Consider the following 14,623-nt stretch of genomic DNA (forward strand, 5'->3'; position numbering starts at 1 on the left):
GCTCCGCGGCGGCCTCGCTTCTCGGCTGAGCCCGACCCCCCTTTCCCAGGAAGGCGCCCGCCGCCCTCCTGCACCGGGGGACCCCTGGAGGGTCCTGGAAACCCGCCCCGCGGACGTCTCCGAGCGCTCTGTTGGTGGGAAGGATTTCTCGGGAGCACGACTTCCGGCCCGGAAGGGAAGCTCGCTCCCCTTCCTCCCAGTCCGCTTCCTCCCCCACCCCCGCCACGCGAGGCCGCGGCGCACGGTATGGGTGTGTTTGTGTGTGTCTGTGCGGGGCGGGCGTGTGGCGGGCGGGCTACCGGGGGCTTCTCGGCCGCCGGGGAGCGGGTCCCGGTGACAAAGATGGGGGTGTCGTCTCTGTCTTCCACTGGGAAGCCTCAGCTCCCCCTTCAGGCACTTTAGATACTTCTCGGGGCCCGGTCCAAAGTGTCCCCCCTCCCCCATTGGGAGCGAAACCCGATCCCCGGGCCCATCCCCGAGGAGCGTGAGCGGGGGATGCCCGGCCAGCCCGGGCCCGGCCTCCTCGCCCGCGCGGCCGCGGGGCTCCGGCCGCACAGGTCCCGGCGCGGGTCCGGCCCGGGGCGAGGGCCGCCGGGGCCTGGGGCCCGGGCGAGGGCAGATTAACCGGTGGGAAGGCTGCGTTTTCACGAAGGACTCGGGTGAAGCTGCACAGCTGCCTTTGAGCACTGACTCCTTGGCTTCCTGGGTCGGAGGAGAGCTTGTAATGGAGTGGTTCCTCGTCTCACACTAACAAGATGCCCGATTTCCTCAGGATCGTGGGGTGAGTGAGCGGTGGGGTGGTTGCACAAAGCCCCTGCTAGCTAGCTACACGGTGACTAGCCCTGTCGTGTATTTTTTTTTTTTGGAGGCTTCTGTACAAAATAGAAAATGAGGTTTTCCCGAATGGAGAAATTTAGGGCATCTCTGTGTTGGATGTTTTTGTTTCTGTTGTTATTCGTGTTCCCCGATGCTCTCAAATCCAGATGATTGCTTCATCGCAAACTAACTTTGAGGTTGCAGAGTTGATTTTTTTAACCTGGACCTTGTTTGCCTTGGACTATGTGGCCTGAGATAAGTTACGGCTTTTAGGGAATTTTATCTACTAATTAGGAATGAAGATACTCACCTCCTATACAACATAGAATTATTTTGAGGAGTAAATAGTGTCATTTCAAGGAATTCCATTGTACACTATCTCCTTTCATCCTAATATTTCTGTGATCAGGAATTTCCCCTTTTAATGCTGAAGAAAAAACTATTACCCAAGACTTCTGAGTTCTAAGTGATCTTTTCTTTGCCTCATGCTTCTTTATACTATTGTAATAAAATATAAGGCAATAAAGGACATTTTTATTTTTAAATATTTGTTGATTCATTTCAGATTGAAGAATGTCCCGGGTTCCATTGGGGAAAGTCCTCCTAAGGAATGTCATCCGGCATACAGATGCTCACAATAAGGTGAGAGGTACAGCCTACTTATCGGAAAACACAGATATTTACATTGCGACTCATTAACAGTAGCAAAATTACAGTTATGAAGTCGCAACAAAAATAATTTTATGGTTGGGGGTCACCACAACATGAGGAACTGTATTAAAGGGTCGCGGCATTAGAAAGGTTGAGAACCACTGCTGTACAGACAGAAAACCATGTACTAACGTGTGGCAATAAGAAAGTGCTTGAAGCACTGGGGACATGGCAAGAAATTGTGTGCAACCAGAAAGTAGTGAATGTGGGGGCTAGTGAAGATGAGGCCAGTGTGGATTATGATGTTAGGAGATTATATATTTTTTTCTCGCTAGGCAATACCTAAACCATCAAATATATATATTTTTAATTTTTAAAATATGTTTTTATTGATTTCAGAGAAAGGAAGGGAGAGGGAGAGCTAAAAACATTTATGGGAAACATGGATGGCCTGACTCTTGGACCTCTCCTACTGGAGATTGAGCCTGCAACTTGGGCATGTGCCCTGACTGGGAATTGAACAGGTGACCTGGTGCATGGGACAATGGATAGAGCAATGGCCTTCGGACCGAAGGGTCCCAGGTTTAATTTCATTCAAGGGCATGTACCTCGGCTGCAGCTCCTCCCTGGCTCAGGCTCTGGTCAGGGTACTTACAGGAGGCAACCAATCAATATATTTCTCTCACACGGACATTTCTCTCTTTCTCTCTCTCTCCCACTCTCTCTGAAAATCAATAGAAAAATATCCTCAGGTGAGGATTAAAAAAAATAATAATAATAAATAAGCCCTAACTGGTTTGGCTCAGTGGATAGAGTGTTGGCCTGTGGACTGAAGGGTCTCAGGTTCGATTCTGGTCAAGGGCATGTATTGTATAATCAAGTCACACCCAGCTTAAAAATATTTTAACAACTGAGTCATACTTGCTGGGAAACCAGTTAAAAAAATAAAATATTTTTAAGCTGGGTGTGACTTGATTATATTTTAGAAAGATGATTTTTTAATTGGATAGGTGATAGATCAAATGGGGTGAGCAGTAGAGAGACCAGTTAGGAAGCAATTGCATTGGTCCAGGTGAGAGATGATGAGGGGGCGGGAGTTCACATGAAAGCAGTGGCAGTAGGGATGAAGATGAGGAATTTCGGAGGCAGGACCCAAAGACCTTGGTGGCGATAATTACGGAATCAAATATTACTATCTTGTGTGACTAGTTGAATGATGATGATAGGAATCAAAAGAAAGGGGCATAATTAGTTTGTTTTGAAGATGTTGATGGTGAAGAGCTTATAGGATGTCCAAACAGTTGGAAATTCCAACTTGGAGCAAAGGAGAAATGTTGAGACTTGGTTTGGGGGTTGTTGGTATGTAGGAAATGACAGAGGTCATGAGAGTAGATGAGGTCACCTAGGAGGACACATATAATGAAAGGAGGGCCACGGACCCTTGTTTGGTTTTCTTTGGTGAACTGTATAGTTCCTAGTTGGGTCTTAAAAGGTATTACTGTAATGTAACCTGATAATTTGATTTTGAGTGAGGTTATAACCGTTATCTAAGCAGCCTCTGCAATTGCATTAAACCACCCCTAGTTGAATGGTGAACTTAGATTTGTAAGTGGTGGCTAAAAAGATAATATAGCACAGATTTAACAAAATGTAGGAGGATTTATTTATCATTTTTTAAATATTTCAGGATTTTTATTTATTTTAATATATTTTATTGATTTTTTACAGAGAAGAAGGGAGAGGGATAGAGAGTTAGAAACATCGATGAGGAGAATCAGCTGCCTCTTGCACACTCCCTACTGGGCATGTGCCCGCAACCAAGGTACATGCCCTTGACCAGAATCGAACCTGAGACCCTTCAGTCCACAGGCCAACACTCTATCCACTGAGCCAAACCAGTTAGGGCTTATTTATTATTATTATTTTTTTTAATCCTCACCTGAGGATATTTTTCTATTGATTTTCAGAGAGCGTGGGAGAGAGAGAGAAAGAAAGAAATGTCCCTGTGAGAGAAATATATTGATTGGTTGCCTCCTGTAAGTACCCTGACCAGGGCCTGAGCCAGGGAGGAGCTGCAGCCGAGGTACATGCCCTTGAATGAAATTAAACCTGGGACCCTTCGGTCCGAAGGCCATTGCTCTATCCATTGAGCCAAGCCAGCTAAGGCAATAGGAGGATTTAGAAATAAAACGTACTCTTTATTTTTTGGTTATTTGTAATCTGATTCTCTAGAAATTCCCTAGCAATTCTCATGTCTTTTTATTTTGTTTTTAATAAAAATTAGAATGTTGTGAAAACCCTGAAAGTTTAAAGACCTGTCCTTACTAGCTTTTTGACTTTGGTAAAATTTCTGAGCTTTTGTTTTTCTCAGGATATAATAATGGCATCTTGCTTTGCTTTCCTCATAAGATTGTTTAAGGGTCAATTGAGATGATACATTCAAAATGATAAAACATTTTATTTTTTATTTTTTATTTTTATTTTTATTTTTTAAAATATATTTTATTCATTTTTTACAGAGAGGAAGAGAGAGAGATAGTTAGAAACATCGACAAGAGAGAATCATCAATCAGCTACCTCCTGCACAACTCCTACTGGGGATGTGCCGGCCACCAAGATACATGCCCTTGACCGGAATCAAACCTGGGACCTTTCAGTCTGCAGGTCGACTTTCAGTCTGCAGGTCGACGCTCTATCCACTGAGCCAAACCGGTTTCAGCTGATAAAACATTTTTGAAACATAAGAGATTATCATTTGGTAAATGCAACATAATTACATAATTGATAAGGTTCTAAGTGTGTCTATGCAAGGGTTAAAAAGTTTGTTGCAGCCTTAACTGGTTTGGCTCAGTGGACAAAGCATTGGTCTGTGGACTGAAAGGTCCCAGGTTTGATTCTGATTAAGGTTATGTACCTTGGTTGTGGGCACATCCCCAGTAGGGGGTGTGCAGGAGGCAGCTGATTGATGTTTCTCTCTCATCCATTTTTCAAACTATCCTTCTCCCTTTCTCTATGTAAAAAAATCAATAAAACATATATTAAAAAAAAAAATCAACGAACTTTCTAAAAAAAATTTTTTTTTTGTTTCTGCAGAATTCTTCATATTTGAGATTTACTGGGTCAGCTTGTTCAACCACATTGAGAAATCATAATGAATTTCCCAGGATCTTGATCATAACCCAGTCTGTAATCCCATAATTAGTGTAGACTGTATTTTTAGTTACTTTTTTGTGATGTAACGTGTTATTTTCAGTAACTTATTTTGATTTCTTTATTTTCTTTTTTTAAAAAAAAATCTAGATTCAGGAGGAATCAGATATGTGGAAAATAAGAGAACTGGAGAAACAGATGGAAGATGCTTACCGGGGGCAGAAAAGGAAAATGTTGCCCAGCAGTTCAAGGTGAAGTTGGAGCTCTGAGAACCAAAATAATACTCATCTTCTTCAAAATCATCAATATTGGTTTAAAATCATTTTGGTATGCTAAAGATACATGGTTTAGTTTTGTGAGTCCTTAAGCATTCATTCCCTCTTTCATAAACCTAGACCCAAGTATAAAGGTAATGGCTATAATGCATATGATCCTACTCTTTTTTTTTTTTTTTTTTTTTAATATATTTTATTGAATTTTACAGAGAGAAAGGGAGAGAGATAGAGAGCTAGAAACATTGATGAGAGAGAAACATCGATCAGCTGCCTCCTGCACGCCCCCTACTGGGGATGTGCTCGCAACCAAGGTACATGCCCTTTACCGGAATTGAACCTGGGACCCTTCAGTCCCCAGGCTGACACTATCCACTGAGCCAAACCACTTTTGGCCGATCCTACTCTGTACTTATTTGCAATAGAGAATTTTAAAAGTCTATCTTGAAAAATTGTAAACATTAAGGATTCTGTGGATTCTGACCTTATCTGATGGCTTTTATTTATTTATTTATTTATTTTTAATATATATTTTATTGCTTTTTTACAGAGAGGAGGAGAGAGGGATAGAGAGTTAGAAACATCGATGAGAGAGAATCATCGATCAGCTGCCTCTTGCACACCCCCTATTGGGGATGTGCCCGAAACCAAGGTACATGCCCTTGACCGAAATCGAACCTGGAACCTTTCAGTCCACAGGCCGACACTCTAACCATTGAGCCAAACCGGTTTCGGCTTATCTGATGGCTTTTAATCTTAGATTTTTTATTTGTATCTTATGGTTGCTTAGCTGATCATATATTTCTTTTTCTTATTAATCTTTCATTCTCTCAGCCTTTTTTAATTTTTAAAATTTTTTCTCTCAGCCTCTTTTAAAATATATTTTATTGATTTTTTACAGAGAGGAAGGGAGAAGAATAGAGAGTTAGAAACATCAGTGAGAGAAACATCAATCAGCTGCCTACACACCCCCCACCTGGGATGTGCCTGCAACCAAGGTACATGCCCTTGATCAGAATTGAACTTGGGACCTTTCAGTCCACAGGCCGATGCTCTATCCACTGAGCCAAACTGGTTTTGGCACTCTCAGCCTCTTCTTTACCCCATCTACTCACTATCTTCACCAAATTACAGTCTTTTACATTACCTTTTTATTAATTTGAATGTAAATATAAGGAATTATGCAGGCTTAGTTGTCATATCTGTAGTGGTATTGGAATGTCTGAGTATTTCAAACATCTCTTTGGCCCTTTAGTATATAGCTATGTGTATGAAAAATGACTCAAAGTAGTAATGCTGATTCTAAAGCCACCAGGGGAATAGTTAACACATTGTGAACGGATCACGAGAATTCTCGTGTTTTCTGTTCTAAGGCTTGTGACCAGTGACGATATTAACCTGTTAACAGAGCGGGACCTATAAATACGGCAAACGTAAACAATATCGGGAACGGGTAGGACGTATGAATACGTCCTTGAAATATATGTTGCGCCCTGAGAGGGACGGTATATATTTTTTGTAATCTTTATAATTGTTTGTAAAATTTTTAATTTTTTATATTTTATTGATATTTTACAGAGAGGAAGAGAGAGGGATAGAGAGTTAGAAACATCGATGAGAGAGAATCATCGATCAGCTACCTCTTGCATACACCCTACGGGGGATGCGCCCGCAACCAAGGTACATGCCTCTGACTGGAATTGAACCTGGGACCTTTCAGTCCGCAGGCTGACGCTCTATCCACTGAGCCAAACCAGTTTTGGCTATAATTTTTTAATTCGATGTTTCCATTTTTTTGTTGGTATTCTTTTCTATTTGTTTGTAATTTTGTATTTTCCTTTGTGCTTTATATATAAATAAACGAAAAAATATATATTTCATTTATTTTAATTAAGTATAAATAAAAAAATAATAATATAAAATTACGTCCGTTGGGCGTGATGTACTGACACGTCCTAGTGAAAGAGTATGCGCCCATTGTACGTTGCGTAATTAAAAAGGGAACTCCCCGGTTAACAGGTTAAAAAGATTAGTTTGTAAGAACATATAATTAATAACTTCAAAATGCAATGTATTTAATTTTAAAGTGTACCTTTAACATTTATGTAAAACATTTTTTGTACTGGTTCAATAGAAACTTACCCTGGCCACTGGGTAAACCTAGAAATAAAACTACTGGTCCGCAGTGTGTTAAAGTGAGATATTTCAGGTGAGAGAGTGTACCCGCAGAGTATGTGGACTTTGGTGTATGACTGGCTTTGTGTAAATGGCTTTAGACAAGAAAGTATATAGAGTATCCGAGGTAAAGAAAGCAGTTTCAACAAAAATATATTTTCAGTCTGTTTTTTCTCTGATGCTTCTTTGAGAATTTAGAAGTACTGTTAGTGCAGAACAAAATATTGTTGTTTTTTTCATTAATCCTCACCCCGAGGATATTTTTCCATTGATTTTCATTGAGTGGCAGGGAGGGGGAGAGACACACAGAGAGAAACATGAATGTGAGAGAGACACATTGATTGGTTGCCTCCCCCACACGCCCCAACCAATGCTGAGGTTTGAACCTGCAATTGAGGTACTTGCCTTTGACCAGAATCAAACCCGCCACCCTTGTCTGTGGGACAATGCTCTAACCAATCAGGGCCAAAATATTGTTCTTTTTTGAAAAAACTAAAAAAAAAAAAAATTGATTTTAGAGGAAGAGAGATGGGGCTGGGGGGGAGAGAGAGAGAGAGAGAGAGAGAAACAACAGTGATGAGAGAGAATCATTGATTGGCTTCCTCCTGCACGTCCACTGCTAGGGCTCGAGCCTACAACCTGGGCATGTGCCCTTGACTGGAATCGAACCCCGGACCCTTCAATCTGCAGACTATCTTGGTGAATAAATCTTCAAAGATAATCTCTTTAAGGGCAGGGATTCTGATAGTCTCATTTGCATTATATTCTCAGTAGCTAGAACATACCTGACACATAGGAATCCTTAAACATTTTTGATAACCAATTAGCTAGCTTTAGTGACTGGTTAGTGGATATTGTAAGTATGGGTTGAATCAATGGTTTTCAACTGATTTTCTACCCCAATGTACTCCTGGGTCAGGACTTATTCCCACTGTTACTGTGACTTCACCACAGCAAGTTGCTGTTTTCCTGGAAGGGAGTGTGTGTAGAATTTAGGATAGTTTGCAGTGGCCCCGCTGTGACTGTGACTATGCTTTGTTTCCCACTTTGCTTGTCTTCCTAGTTGAGGGAGCTATAGCATGCCACAGTCCAGAAGCTGTTTCCTTTATATTCTTCAATAGGGTGGGTAATAACGGTCAGATTTTAATTGGACAACTGTACAAATTTACAGCGAGGAATAGATATGTCTTTTTTACATGATTTAATAAAACATTAAGTATTAGGTTGTTTTGTTCTCTCTCTTAGCTTGTTCAATGAGTTTTATGCATGATGTTCCATAAAGTAACTTTATATATAGTTTCCAAATCTAAAAATCCTTCTGTTTCCTCATATAGCCGGATGCGTAGTGATGGTTTTGATGAAGAAAGTCAAAGAGACAATTGGAGGCCAAGAAATGAAATTTCTGAGGCACTGGAAGATGATTTTCTTAAGGCTAAATCCTGGAACAAGAAGTTATATGATTATGAAGCTAACATGCCAGACAGGTTTGTGACTAAATTCTTGTGGCCATTAGTAATATTTGGCATGAGAATGTGAACTTTTTTTTTTTTTTTTTTTAATATATTTTATTGATTTTTTACAGAGAGGAAGGGAGAAAGATAGAGAGCTAGAAACGTTGATGAGAGAGAAACATCGACCAGCTGCCTCTTGCACACCCCCCACTGGGGATGTGCCCGCAACCAAGGTACATGCCCTTGACCGAAATTGAACCCGGGACCTTTTAGTCTGCAGACCGACGCTCTACGGCTGAGCCAAACCGGTTTTGGCAGAATGTGAACTTTTTAAAAAATATATATATTTTATTGATTTTACACAAAGAGGGATAGTTAGAAACATCAATGAGAGAGAAACATCAACCACTGCCTCTTGCGTACCCCCTACTGGAGATGTGCCCGCAACCAAGGTACATGCCCTTGACCGGAATCGAACCCTGGACCTTTCAGTCTGCAGGCCGACGCTCTATCCACTGAGCCAAACCAGTCTCGGCGAGAATGTGAACTTTTAAAACTTAATTATCTCTTCAAAAACTTGTACACAAATGTTCACAGCATAATTATTCAGTGTGGCCAAAAAATGGAAACCCAAATGTCTGTTTGCTGATGAATGAATAAACCAATTGTGGTATGTGGAACAGTAATGGAATGTTATCTGGCAGTAAAAGGCATAAAGTACTGACAGCATGTTATAATATGGATGAACCTCGAAAACATGGTAGGTGAAAAGAGCCAGGCATAAAAGGCCATTTGGTATATGATCCTGTTTATATATGTCTAGAATAGGCAAATCCATAGAGTCAGAAAGTAGATAAGTGGTTGCCATGAGCTACAGGAGAGGGAGGAATGGAGAGTGACTGCTAATGCAGTTTCTTTCTGGGGTGATGGAAATGTTCTGAAGTAAGGTAGCACAACTCTGAATATACTAAAGCCACTGACTTGGACACCTTAATAGGGTGATGTTTATGAATTATATTCCAGTTGCTATTATTTTATTTATTTATTTATTTATTTATTTTTTGTTTAATCAAATTATTTTAATTAACAGTAAGCAGTAAAAGTGCAATTACATGAAAAGCCTTATATTTTACATGTTTAAATTGTTCAGTGTCTTTATTTGTAAGGTGTTGAAGGTGGGACCCACTCATGAATCTTTCTAGTGGTGGAATAAGGTACATATTGCTCTGAAGTGCCACTCAGGTTGAATTTATGGTTTGTCCAAATGAATTTACGAGCAGTCGGTGGTTTTGTTGTTGGAGGATCATCAGTCATACAGTGAAGCCAACGGTGCCACTCCGGGGGCACCATGCTTCCATCCACATCCTAGAATGTATCTTTGCCATTCATTTCAGTAGTGTATATAACCCATTGGTGACGGCCAAAAAACTGCTTGTTGTCTTCATAGTATTTGTTTCCATATTTGTCTTCCCCCACCAACGTACCAACCCTCACATCATTTGTCCTGAAGAGCATTCGCAGTCAGCCTCGAAGGCCGTTGTGGCCGCTGACCTGCTGCAGTCCTCGTCTCAAGACCTGCAGCAACTCCATCTTGCCCCGCAGGCGGGGCCTTCCCCCAGTTGCTATTATTTTAAAAAATATATATTTCATTGATTTTTTACAGAGAGGAAGGGAGAGGAAGAGAGAGTTAGAAACATCGATGAGAGAGAAACATCAGTCAGCTGCCTCCTGCACACCTCCTACTGGGGATGTGCCCGAAATCAAGGTACATGCCCTTGGACTGGAATCAAACCTGGGACCTTTCAGTCCACAGGCCAATGGTCTATCCACTGAGCCAAACTGGTTAGGGCATTTTATTTATTTATTTATTTTTAAAATATATTTTATTGATTTTTTACAGAGAGGAGGAGAGAGGGATAGAGAGCTAGAAACATCGGTGAGAGAGAATCATCCATCAGCTGCCTCCTGCACACCCCCCACTGGGGATGTGCCCGAAATCAAGGTACATGCCCTTGGTCTTGGAATTGAACCTGGGACCTTTCAGTCCGCAGGCCAATGCTCTATCCACTGAGCCAAACCCGTTTCGGCAGCTTAGGGCATTTAAAAAATATATATTTTTATTTATTTCAGAGAGAAAGGGAGAGGGAGATAGAAGCATCAATGATGAGAATCATTGATCAGTTGCCTCCTGCACACCCCCTCCTGGGGATCGAGCCTGGACCCTTGGCATGTGCTGTTGACCAGAATCGAACCTGGGACCCTTCAGTCTACATGCCGACACTCTATCCACTGAGCCAAACCAGATAGAACTTGGTGTTGTTGTTTTTTAAATTGTACCAATATAGACAACAATATGTTATGAAGTGTTTTTAGAGAAGCAGATTATAAGTTTTATAAAGGAAGAGAATGGCAGGTTTTCTTACAAATGGACAGAGGAATTATTTGTGCTTGACTAATAGTGTGCAGCACAGAAAAATAGCCAACTAAGTTTACTGTGCCTTGTGGGGTTGGCTTTACCATATTTCTATTTTTGTTTTGTTTTATTCTGTGTGTATGTCTGTGTGTGCATACATTCCTAAGTCTGTCTAATTTAATTTTCAAAAACATATGCACTGCTTTAACAATATGTTTAATAAAATGTCATCTTACAGATGGGGTCACAGTGGTTATAAAGAGTTATACCCTGAAGAATTTGAAACAGACAGGTAAGACAAATAGGTTTACTGGGGGAAAAAAGTTAGAAACTAAGCTTAGTAGTACAACGTCTGAACTGTAAATTGAGTTCAAGCGCAGTTTTTACAAAACATGTAACATTTGCCATTAAAAATGTAACCAAAGAATAATCTGCAATTCAGATGGAAGGTGATAGGTATTTTGCCTTTCCCTGAATGATGTTTGACATATCTATAGCACTTGTTTTTTTCTTAATTTCTAGTTGGTACTTTTTTTTTTTTTTTAAACATTTCTTTTTTTTTTCTTTAATATATTTTATTGATTTTTCTTACAGAGAGGAAGGGCGAGAAATAGAGAGCTAGAAACATCGATGAGAGACAAACTTCAACCAGCTGCCTCCTGCACACCCCCTACCGGGGATGTGCCGCAACCAATGTACATGCCCTTGAACCTGGGACCCTTCCTCTGAGCCAAACCAGCTTCGGCGCACTTTTTTTTAAAAATATGTTTTTAAAAATATGTTTTTTGTTGATTTGAGAGAGAGGAAGGGAAAGGAGAGAAATAACCATCAGCTGCATGTCCTGTATTGGGGAATCAAGCCTGCAACCCTAGGCACGTGCCCTGACTCGGAATCTGTTAACCTCTTCCTGCATGAGAGGGCCCCCAACCAATTGAGTCACACTGGCCAGGACTATAGCACTTAGGTCTTTATATTAGAAGTGTCCCATACAGTAATTCAGTATGGCAGATGAGAATTTTTTTCAAAATAAAAATTCTTTAAAAAAAATATATTTTATTGATTTTTTTTACAGAGAGGAAGGGAGAGGCATAGAAAGCTAGAAACATCAATGAGAGAGAAACACCGATCAGCTGCCTCCTGCACACCCCCCATTGGGAATGTGCCCGCAACCAAGGTACATGCCCTTGACCGCAATCGAACCTGGGACCCTTCAGTCCGCAGACCGACGCTCTATCCATTGAGCCAAACTGATTTTGGCTTAAATTAAAAATTCTTATATAATTTTAAACCAAACAGTTTCCTACCTGTCAGATTGGCAAATATATATATATTTTTTATAATGCCCAGTGTTGCTAACACAAGTGATAAGCAGATCTTAATATACTTTTTTTCCCTGAGTCTATTTCTTTTTAATGATTTTAGTGTTGTTTTACAGATTAGAATTTTTATGTTCATTTTAAAGATGAGGAAATAAAAACTCAGTTATTAAGTCTCAGAATAACCTTATGTCAAAGCTGTTTTAAAATTTAGATGTTAACCCTAACTTTCTATCTAGAATGCAGAATATTAAAATGGAAATATTTTTGTTTCTTTTTTATTAGTGATCATCAAGATATTACCAATGGGAAAAAAAGATCTCCCCAGGAAAAATCATCTACCCATGAATCTCACAAACACAAGAAATCAAAGAAATCCCACAAAAAAAAGCAGAAAAAGAAGTCACACAAAAAACAGAAGAAAAGCAAAAAAGAAGTCACAGATATAACAGCAGATTCCTCAAACGAGTTCTCAGAAGAAACCGGGGCTTCTAGTGCCAGGAAACAACCACATAAGCGTAAGAAAAAATCAAGGAAAAAGTCTCTCAAAAAGACTCCTCTAGTTTTAGAGGCAGAAAGTGACACTTCTCAGTCTGATGATTCAGCATCCAGCAGTTCTGAGGAAAGAGACACTAAGAAAACCAAAAGGGAAAAGAAGGATAAAGTCAGTGTTCCTGTAGTTAGCAATGAAATACAGGAGAGGACAAAAACAAACAAACGCACAAATTGGAAAGTGGCCACAGATGAAAGGTCTGCTGACAGTTCGGAGGATGACTAAGTGAGAAAGTCTTCAGTTCCCACTGACTTGGATTTTGACAGCTCTTGCACCTTGGGGATTTGCTGATGACTCTCGTGTACACAGGGGGCCTGAGGGTGGAGTTGTCCTGTGCCATCTGTGTTCATTCTGACAGACTTGTCTTCTATTTTGGCCTGTTAAACTTGATCCTTTTATTGTTAATAGGGAATCTGGTATTTTGTTATGAAGGTTTCTTGAAGAGATTATTTTTTGCAGTTAATTACATTTAGCCTAGAGTGTATATACAGCAAATTAAAGTACCCAGGAAGCAGAATCCAGTAATGACCTGGGTATGCCAATTAGGATGTTGAGTTTGGGGAAAGGGAAGGCTGGGATCACGAGGTAGATTGGAACCAGTGCTGTGCAGAATGTATATAAGGGAACATTGAGTTGCTCTTGTTTGGTTTATATCACAGGTGCCACTTGACTTTGTCTTAGCCTTGGTGCTTTGATCTTTCTGTATTTTGGCCCCATTGGTCTGGTCGTTTAGTGGGGAAATGAACATAAGAACAAACATTTTATCTTTGAACACCCATAGACAGCTGTTATCAGCAGAGACTAGGGTTTTCTGTTAAATTTTCCTGCTGGACAGGGACTGGAGCTATACTCATATACCCATAAACATGGTAATTGGCTAGTAAAGTTTTTCTTTATGGGTAGTAAATTATTTTGTAGTTCCAATGCTGTATTATTGCCTAAATGGACTTGTGTTCAAATATTTCCTTTAGGCAAGGTCCTTAACAAATGGGGAAGAATTAGTTTTTTCATGCTAATGATGCTCTGAACGGGCTTCAGGGCATCTGGCATTTAAATGTCTTCCTTGTTCATTTTGAAATCTGTTAATGAGCTTTAGATTTTCCCTGAAACTAGGCTGAATCAAATTCAAAATGAAAGACTTCTCAGGGACATATCTACTTCTTTTCCAGCCTGCCTTCGGATTAAAGCACCAAGCCGAGACCATGTTATTTCCTTTTGCTATATATGTTAATTCCTACTATGTTAATTCATAAGAAATCAAAATAACACTGAAAGACAAGTTAATTTTTCATTATGGCAGAAGATCAAGTGACATTGTTTTTCCTGTTTGTCACTTCATGGGCTGAGTAAAAAGCTTGAAAACTCACTTGTCTTGGTTCTGCCTCTAATTGGTTATGTGGTCTGGAGTAGGTAAGTTAAACTCTCTGGCCTTGCTTTGTACCATGTGTAATACGCAGATACTTCATGGTGATATGACATTATAGGACACCAGCAATAGGATATAACTATGACATCACTCCATGAAGTGGTAAATTTTATAGTTCTGCTAAATTTGTTCTTTACAGAACAGATTTCTAACAGAATGTTTGATCATGAAGTACATGGTTGGCTAGAGGGTCCCGATCCCAATTACAAGCAGGTGCTACCTTTGCGGCTATTTATTTGAAATATTAACACTTTGGTATTCAACTGTCATTGTTCAACGGTATATATTTTTACCTTTGGGATTAGTGGGGACCCAAGGGAGGAAGAGCAGTCTATAATTACTACCTCTTTACCTAAAGCAGTTTTGTTCTTGGAGCAAGTGAAACCTCTGTTGGAGGAAG

The 14,623-nt window shown here is 40.2% G+C and overlaps 1 protein-coding gene and 1 pseudogene across 3 annotated transcripts; one reads left to right on the plus strand and one right to left on the minus strand.

Annotated features, from left to right (window-relative positions):
- Positions 1-133: 133 nt before the first annotated feature.
- Positions 134-14,163, plus strand: NKAPD1 (NKAP domain containing 1). 2 transcript variants are annotated; one of them, XM_084893916.1, is made up of 6 exons: positions 134-244; positions 1,382-1,458; positions 4,768-4,868; positions 8,399-8,548; positions 11,167-11,220; positions 12,530-14,163. In XM_084893916.1, the coding sequence occupies exons 2-6, from the start codon at positions 1,390-1,392 to the stop codon at positions 13,020-13,022; spliced, it is 867 nt and encodes a 288-aa protein (XP_084750042.1). In that variant the 5' UTR covers positions 134-244; positions 1,382-1,389; the 3' UTR covers positions 13,023-14,163. The 2 variants fall into 2 exon arrangements, with proteins under 2 accessions (XP_084750042.1, XP_084750041.1); XM_084893915.1 differs by lacking the exon at positions 134-244 and adding an exon at positions 251-781.
- On the minus strand, positions 9,543-10,120 carry LOC311627426 (NADH dehydrogenase [ubiquinone] 1 alpha subcomplex subunit 12-like; annotated as a pseudogene). Its single transcript has one exon. The product of its transcript is annotated as an NADH dehydrogenase [ubiquinone] 1 alpha subcomplex subunit 12-like (transcript).
- Positions 14,164-14,623: the final 460 nt, after the last annotated feature.

The sequence above is a fragment of the Pipistrellus hanaki genome (assembly GCF_964339955.1).
Source record: "Pipistrellus hanaki genome assembly, chromosome: 9".
Lineage (NCBI taxonomy): Eukaryota > Metazoa > Chordata > Mammalia > Chiroptera > Vespertilionidae > Pipistrellus > Pipistrellus hanaki.

Bases quoted from the DNA above. Each gene is read 5' to 3' on its own strand.
- NKAPD1 (XM_084893916.1), top strand. From the start codon at position 1,390: ATGTCCCGGGTTCCATTGGGGAAAGTCCTCCTAAGGAATGTCATCCGG. The intron at 4,869-8,398 runs GTGAAGTTGGAG...TTCCTCATATAG, and splicing joins ATGTTGCCCAGCAGTTCAAG to CCGGATGCGTAGTGATGGTT. The intron at 8,549-11,166 runs GTTTGTGACTAA...GTCATCTTACAG, and splicing joins GAAGCTAACATGCCAGACAG to ATGGGGTCACAGTGGTTATA.